This window comes from Drosophila tropicalis, unplaced genomic scaffold (assembly GCF_018151085.1).
Source record: "Drosophila tropicalis isolate 14030-0801.00 unplaced genomic scaffold, ASM1815108v1 contig_116, whole genome shotgun sequence".
Taxonomy (NCBI): Eukaryota; Metazoa; Arthropoda; class Insecta; order Diptera; family Drosophilidae; genus Drosophila; species Drosophila tropicalis.
In genome coordinates this window covers 19785-28181 of record NW_027172530.1, presented here as the reverse complement: position 1 = coordinate 28181, position 8397 = coordinate 19785, and the positions used below count along the sequence as shown (strand labels likewise).

Below are 8397 nucleotides of genomic sequence, written 5' to 3'. Positions count from 1 at the left end.
AAGTATGGTAAATGGGAAAAAAACATGCATACATATGAGAAGGCTAACAAAAAATAAGTAAAATTTAAACAACCGCCGGCTGTAGGCATAATAATAATAACATCAACAACAACAACAACACTCATCCGTAAAGTATTCGAATATATTTAATTGAAAAAATAGTAAAAACAACGAGTTCACAAATCAGCTACTACTCCATTTGATGGGGAGATGGCAAATTAAGTTGTAGATTAATTGTCTTTCTTTCTAGTCAAACATATGATAACTTAGAATTGAGAAATGGAAACGAAATAAATATCATACTTAGGGAAAGATATGTATATTGGTTATGAAAAAGAAAAGAAGATTGAACTATTTATTAAAATTAGTTTAACAGTTAACTAAAAATAAGAGTTTAAACTTTATTTTTACCGCATTAAACAGAAGCCGATTTAGAAGGAATGTTGTTTTACAATCTTTACACAAAGTATTGCGATACACTTGGAGAAAATTGGAGCCCTTTTTTATATTTGTGTCATTTATCGCTGTTACCCTTCACGTCTGACGTAGACTGGAGAGTTTCAGAAGAGTTCAGAAGAAAAACAAATCAGAAGTGGCGATTCTATAGGATTGATCTTGGTGTCGGCTTTAGGAAAGTTCTCAAACATTAATGACTTTATCAATGAGCTTCTGGAACTACACTAATAAGAGGAAATAACTTACTTTGCAAACACATAAAGAAAAACATATTTTTATGACTTAAATTATATTTAGGCCAACTGAACAACGAGGACCCGGGTTCGAATCCCAGGCTAGTGTATAGATGTAGTTTTCGTCTAAGCCGAAGGCCTTAGTTGCCAGTGCTTGTGAAATATATTGATAGGTTGATAGTTTGCAAATATATTCTATACTTATAATAAAAATATTTATACCAACTAGGATTACTTACTAGTGCTTTGTTTTTATTAATACGCCAAAAATACCTCACTAAGTGCAAATATGTGTTAGATATAATCTTTATAGTAAAAATTGCCCAAATCAAAACTCTTCCACAAAGATGAAGAGGAATGATTCATAATTGTTGTTGAGGAACCAATTGTCATTTGACTTGCATTGCTATACGCAGCAAGGCAAAGACTCATGAATGATCTTGCACATCTCCACAATGCTTTTGTTTTTGTATTTTCTCTTAAGTTTTCTAGAATATACTGGCGTCAGTCTGGTATGCTCTGTCTCTGTCACTCTTTATAAACCTATATGACCTACGTAGTTGCGTAAGAATTGAAAATTTAGTAATAAGCAAGCAAACGAACGATCAAGACGTGTTCTAGCAGTGGCAGACACAGTTCAACAAAATTGAAGTAAAAATAAAGTTAAGTTCTTATGAGATATTAAACACAGTGGTTTATTGTTCATCATAATTTGGTCCTTCGAGCCGGATCGTTGGGCATTGTTTGTTTGTTACTCATTGCTTAATAATTTGTTGCAACGTGGTTGCAATTAATTGTTAACCTCAAAGTTAGTAGTCGATAGTTCTGGCCTACTATCGAATAGACAATCGCGTGCTTATTGGAAAAAGCGCGGACAAACGGTGGCGCCACTCGCCTATCGGTATCTGTTATCGATATAATCGACGAGATCGTGAGGGAACACATCTCTGGAAAAAGACGCGTCTTGAAATTTTTGGTCCACACAATGTGGAGATTTCTTGGTACTTCCTCAAGAAAGAAAACATTCAAAAGGCCAAGGAAGATAAGACAACCATTACCCGCATATAGGATATGCAGAAATCCTGCACAGGATGCCGACGTCTTCGCAATGACACCAAATTGGAAACTTTGTCCAATGCGTGGAACGAGTTCTTAAAGTCTGGCGACGAATTGGCCAAATACGACAAACTAGAGGGTTATGTGGACCCTACCGAAGACTTCGGGATATACGAGGAGAAATATGAAATAGCAAATGCCCGCCTTAAGGCTTTACGAGCTGCCTTGGCTCCGTCTGGCAAGTTGGAAGAAATCGGCGCGGCTGGTAACGATGGTTCGCTCTTCCAAGGAATTCTGCAACAAATGCAGAATCAACAGCAACAACTACAACTCCAGATGCAGAGTCAAATGGAACACCAGCGACGGCAAATGAGCAGCAGCAACAATTGGTTGAAAGATTGCTCTCGCCACTGCAATCTTCGTCTTCGTCAGGCTCACAGTCGGTTGCAACAGCGGCACCAAGAGATTGTGAGTTACCGAAAATCAACATCAAGCCCTTCGGTGGAGATTACAAGGAATGGCATGCCTTTAAAGACCTGTTTGAGAGTACCATTCACGGAAAGACAACTTTAACGAATATCCAAAAGTTTCATCACCTTAAGTCATGCGTCATAGGAGAAGCAGCGATACTCATCCAGCATCTGCCCGTAGTGGATGCAAATTACGTCACTGCATGGAAATCATTGAGTTATCGATATGAAAAGCCCCGTTACTTGGTGAATTTACTGATGGACACATTCACCGCATTGCCAAAAGCTGTTGGGCAAAACTCATCATCGCTACGCGCTCTGACTTGCGGAGCCAGTGATGTTATTCGGGCTTTAGACGCTTCTGGACAAACGGGCCGTGACTGTTGGCTCATATACTTGCTCATCAACAAGGTTGATGAGGCTACCCGACGTGAATGGATCGACAAAAGCCAAGATATCGAAAATCCTACCATTGAAGAGTTGCTCAAGTTTTTGGACTCACGATGCGATCGCCTTGAGCTCAGTCAAGTTATCGATCATGTAGCGAGCAAACCGAGGGAGGAAAAGGGAAAAAGGCAAGCACGCACCATGCTTGCCATTACAGGTAATTGTATGAAATGTCATAGTACTGAGCACATACTGTCGGCTTGTCCTCAATTCCAGAGCTTGACTGTCAAGCAACGTTACACCTTTGCGAAGGAGAAACATATGTGTTTTAATTGTTTGAGAACTGGACATGGAGTAAGCGCTTGTGGCTCGAAGTCTTCTTGCAAGTATTGCAAGCGCCGCCATCATTCTATGCTGCATTCTGAAGGCCATTCTACACAGCAAAATAGCTCAGAGCAGCACCAAGGCAACTCAGGCCAGGTTTCTGAGGAGTCACCAGCGGCATCAGCGATAGCAATGATGAATGTTACCAGACCCAGTAAGCCAAATGGCCAACGAAGAAGCACTCTACCTACTGCATTGGTACACGTCCGAAATTCTCAAGGAGCCTTGCTGACGTGCCGTATTTTATTGGATAGCGCCTCAGACTTGTCATTCATTTCGGAACGGTGCGTACAGACGTTGGGGCTTGCACGTTCGCCATTTCGAGTTGCCACATCGGGCATCTCAGACGTCAAGGCGGGAATAACCAGAGGTTTCTGCTCTCTCCAGATGATGTCTCGTGTGTCGAGTCATTGCATCGATATTAAAGCTCACATTTTAGGAAAGATCACCTCACCAATGGCACGTGAAAACATTGATGCTTCATCACTGTCGGTATTTAAGGGATACCAAATGGCTGACCCTGACTTCAGAACTAACGCCTCAATCGACATTTTGCTGGGCAATGATTGCATTTGGTTAGTTGTCACCGGAGAGAAGTTATGCGATGGTCAAGGGCACACTATTGCAGTTAACACCATATTTGGATGGGTAATCACGTCGGATAACTAAGCTGACTACGGTTAATATAGATGGACTACTGCAAAGATTTTGGGAACTAGAGGAAGTTCCACCACACACAACTGTAAACAAAGAGGATGAAAAGGTCGAAACGCACTTCCGGCGTACCCACAACCGCAACTCGAATGGAAGATACATAGTCGATTTGCCCTTCAAGGAACAAAACCCACAATTTGCGGATACATTTCAAGGAGCGAGATCGCGCTTTCTCGCAGTCGAGCGTCGTCTAATGAAGGACTCCAGCTTGAAGTTAAAATATACTCAGTTTATGAGAGAGTATATCCAGCTGGGTCACAAGAAGGAAGTAGCTGCAGACGAAGAAAAAAAAAGTCATTCTATTTGCCACACCATCCCAGGCGCCAAGCTGCGGGTGGTGTTCGATGGATCATTTCAAGATCGGGATGGACGATCTCTTAACGACGCACTTCACATTGGCCCATGTATACAACGCAACCTCTTCAACGTTTGTCTGCGTTTTCGAATGCACAGATTCGTATTTTCTGCGGACATCGTCAAAATGTTCAGACAGATTTTAGTGGCCCCTGAACATCAGAATTTTCAACGAATCCTTTGGAGAGAAGACCCTGAGGAACCATTGAAGAATTACAAGTTGACCACAGTCACCTATGGCACGGCATGTGCACCGTTTCTGGCAGTTAGAGTGCTGGAACAACTGGCAACTGATCACGAATACGAGTTTTCAAGGGCGGCTAGGATACTTTTGGATGATTTCTACGTCGATGACGTACTGACAGGAGCCATGAACGAACAAGAACTGCTCGACATTAAGGAAGAGCTGATACTCCCTTATGTCACGGGCACAATTGGAGCTAAGCAAATGGGTCTCGAATAGTAAACGAATTGCCAGCAACGAGGGAAATGAAATCGATTTCTCAAAGATGGCAGCAAAGGTGCTTGGGCTGCATTGGCGTCCTGGAGAAGACGTCCTAACATATAAGGTTTCATTATCGGAACATATGACTTGTACGAAGCGACAAGTGCTATCTGACACGGCACGCATCTTTGACCCACTCGGCATTTAGGCGCCAGTGGTGATCAAGTTTAAAATTCTGCTCCAAGAATTATGGCTGCTTAATCTGGATTGGGACTCCGGAACTGCCAACGAAGCAATCGCACTTATGGCAAACATTCAGAAAGGACATTTTCACGTTAAGGAACTTGAAGATACCACGATTTGTAGACAATCCATGGATTTTCAGATGCTTCGTTAAAGGCTTACTCTGCTGTCATTTACAACGGTGTGACACACCTAGATGGAAGCATCGGAGTGGCACTCATTGCAGCTAAAACAAGAGTTTCACCATTAAAGCAGAAGTCGTTGCCACGGTTGGAACTTTGCGGAGCTCTACTATTAGCTCGTTTATTCCAAGCAGTAAGGTCTGGTCTGCGCCAGAAGGATGTTAAGATACACGCATGGACCGATTCTACAATCGTTTTGTCATGGCTTTCGCATCAACCCTGTAAACTTAAAACATTTGTTGCCAACCGAACGGCAGAAATACTAGAGACCATACCACGTAGCGCTTGGAGACATGTCAGCACTAAAGAGAATCCTGCGGATTGTGCATCACGAGGCATGCTAGCGAGTGACTTAATTAACTTTGATCTATGGTGGAAGGGACCATCTTGGCTGCACGACTGTACACTATACTCAGAGACAATGAATAGACCACCAACTTGCTGCTCAATTCTCAAGCCAGCAGCAGAACTTGAGTTCAAAACCAAAATCTTGACAACCATTTCCAAGGATATTGAGGATTCCCCATTTGAGGTACTACTCGGAAGGACATCATCTTGGATCAGACTGGTTCGAGTGGTCGCATATGTATTCCGCTTCGTTCATCGAATCAAATCAAGCAAGTCTAAATATTCAGGACCTCTAAAGTTCGATGAAGTTACCAGAGCAAGGAAGTTTTGCCTACGACAGGCACAAAATCAATTCAATGACGATAGACAGCTGCTTTTGAGGAAGCAATCGGTGGAGCGACGATCAATTTTAAGCAAACTATCTCCCTTCGTTGACGAAGATGGAATTGTACGTGTGGGTGGACGTTTGGAAAGGTCTCAATTGCCTGCAGATGCCAAGCATCCAGTAGTTTTGCCGAAACAACATCGCCTTGTGGAATTGCTGCTGAAACATGAGCACAAGGTCAATCTTCATCCAGGAGTTTCAGCAATGTTTGTAATAATTCGCCAGAAATATTGGATCATTGGCGCACGAAACCTTATTCGACGTATCACACATGAGTGTTTAAACTGTTTTAGACAGCGCCATCACACGCAAATCAGTTTATGGCCAATTTACCGGCTGTTCGAGTGCGACAAGCCTTTCCATTTGAGCATACTGGATGCGATTATGCTGACCCTTGTTGAAGGTTCACAAGGGACGAAACCCCAGGAAGGAAAAGGGCTACATTTGCCTGTTTGTATGTATGGTTACTTTAGCTCTTCATCTGGAGCTGGCCACTGATCTCAGCACCGACACATTCTTGGCGGCATTAAAACGTTTTATGGCTCGTCGTGGGAAGTGCTCGCAAATGTATAGCGATAACGGGCGCAACTTTGTTGGTGCAAAACGTGCACTAGACGAAATGGTACCGCTTCTCGCTTCACGCGAGCACAATGATGTCGTTTCAAAAGCCCTTGCGGATCAAGGGATCAAATGGAATTTTATTCCTCCATATTCACCACACTGGGGTGGTAAGTGGGAGTCGGCAGTACGCTCGGTTAAGCTGCATTTGCGACGTGTAATAGGAACCAACGTCCTCACCTTTGAGCAGATGCACACACTGCTCTCGCAAATAGAATCTGTCGTTAATTCGCGACCATTGTGCACAGCATCGGATACTAAAATTGCCTACCTGTCACCGGCACATTTCTTAATTGGCAGAACATATACAGCAGTTCCTGAAGACGGCTATTTGCAGATTCCGACCAATCGATTGAGCTACTGGCAGCATGTTCAAGCAATGCTTCAAGGATTTTGGAAGCGTTGGCATCAAGAATACTTGACATTGCTACAACAGCGCCCGAAATGGACCACCAAGTTACCAAACATTGCGATCGCGGTACTTGTACTTGTACTCATCAAGGACTCTAACGCGCCTCCATCGGCATGGCTCTTAGGACGGGTAACTCAGGTGTTCACAGGAGATGATGGCCTTTTTTTTTTTTTATTTTTATTTTTTTTTTTTTGTTTTTTTTTTTTTTTGCCTTTTCTCTCTTATTTTTCAAGTCAAAGCTTTTAACCTTGGACCATAAAACTTTGCAGATTACAACAACAACAACAATAATATGTAATCATCGCATTGTATCTTAAACTCGTACTCCCCATATGAGTGTGTGTGTGTGTGAGTATCTGTATCTGAACAATTTCTGATTTTTTGTCTTCTCTTCTTTTTGCAAAAAATTGTCTCGGCCTTTGATAATTGTTTCGCATTTAGCTTTTGGCATATTGTTTAGTATGCGTTGATATATGGGAACCCACCTAAAGAAAAACGGAAAGCAGGTGTACATTACATTGCCATTGCCTCTGTGTGATATTCGATGGCAGCGGCCGGCATTTTGCGGTCCATTGTCTAATCCAAAGTGGGCTAGTTTGTGGCCAATTTTGAAGAATTTGCCCAGATTACCAGGGTCTTTTTTTTCTGCGCGCGCGAATTACCTTCGGGAGCTAGATGGTTTGAATTAGGGTGTGTGAGATGTGTGTGTATTTAGTTTTCCCCGAGTAACTCAAACGTCTGTTCGATTCAGATGTTAAAACAGAAGTGTCTTTTTTATTCATAATGGTTTTGGATTCTCTACCTTTTGTCTATCTTTGTGTGTATGTTTTATGTATGTATGTTTTATGTATGTATGTTTTATGTATGTATGTTTTATGTATGTATGTTTTATGTATGTATGTTTTGTGTATCATATGTATGTATGTTTTATGTATGTTTTGTGTATGTATGTTTTGTGTATGTATGATCATCATATATAAATAATCAATCGTTCTGGGAACAGAAAAGAGTCGATGCCACGTCTTCTTTCCTGGGTCTCGTTCCCCAATTTAGTGACCAGGGTGTTGGGTTGGTAACTCCTCCCTCCCCAAAATGAAGCAAATGCGTTTAGAATGGGGCTGTCGGGGTGGATGCCGCTGATTTTCCTTGTGACTTGGGCTTGTTCATCGGACCGTCGTTGTCCACTTGTGATTCCAACGCAACACAAAAGGATCTAATGGTATGCTGAAAGCTTAATTTTTCTAGTTGTTTTTGTAGCATTTTATGTTACAAAAATTTTTTTCAAATGTTAAAACAAATGCTGTATATTGTTTACAATGCGTTTGGGTACAATGAATGACATATGTAAAAAGCAAAGATTATACAAATTATTATTTTGTTGTTCGCCTTATTTTAGATTTATGGATTTTTTTGCAAGCGTGTGGTGATAAGTGTGTTACCATTATCTCGTAAGACTTTATGTTTAGAAAATCTTGGCGTTAACTTATTTCTACGGTTTTCTTTTCGAAATATGCTTTCATTAGTTAATAAGGGGGCTGCGGATTTCCGAGTTTCGTTAAGTTTATCAAGTTTGCTTTTAGTATTTTTATGTAAAATCTCTTTTACTTCTTGGTATAATTTTGATTGAAAAAAATTTAATTTTTGTAAGTATTCATGATTAGTGTCGTATTTAATTGTTTGTTCAAATATAGGTGTGCGTCCAGTAAAAAG

At 41.4% G+C, this 8397-nt stretch overlaps 1 protein-coding gene across 1 annotated transcript; it reads left to right on the top strand.

Annotated features, from left to right (window-relative positions):
• Positions 1 to 1760: 1760 nt before the first annotated feature.
• LOC137574996 (uncharacterized) lies at positions 1761 to 4517 on the top strand. The gene is made up of 4 exons (XM_068287410.1): positions 1761 to 2213; positions 2333 to 3478; positions 3567 to 3634; positions 3692 to 4517. Exons 1-4 carry the CDS (start codon positions 1761 to 1763, stop codon positions 4515 to 4517), a joined length of 2493 nt encoding a protein of 830 aa, XP_068143511.1.
• Positions 4518 to 8397: the final 3880 nt, after the last annotated feature.

Bases quoted from the DNA above. Each gene is read 5' to 3' on its own strand.
- LOC137574996 (XM_068287410.1), top strand. From the start codon at position 1,761: ATGCAGAAATCCTGCACAGGATGCCGACGTCTTCGCAATGACACCAAA. The intron at 2,214-2,332 runs GTGAGTTACCGA...AATATCCAAAAG, and splicing joins AACAGCGGCACCAAGAGATT to TTTCATCACCTTAAGTCATG. The intron at 3,635-3,691 runs GTAATCACGTCG...ACTACTGCAAAG, and splicing joins TTAACACCATATTTGGATGG to ATTTTGGGAACTAGAGGAAG.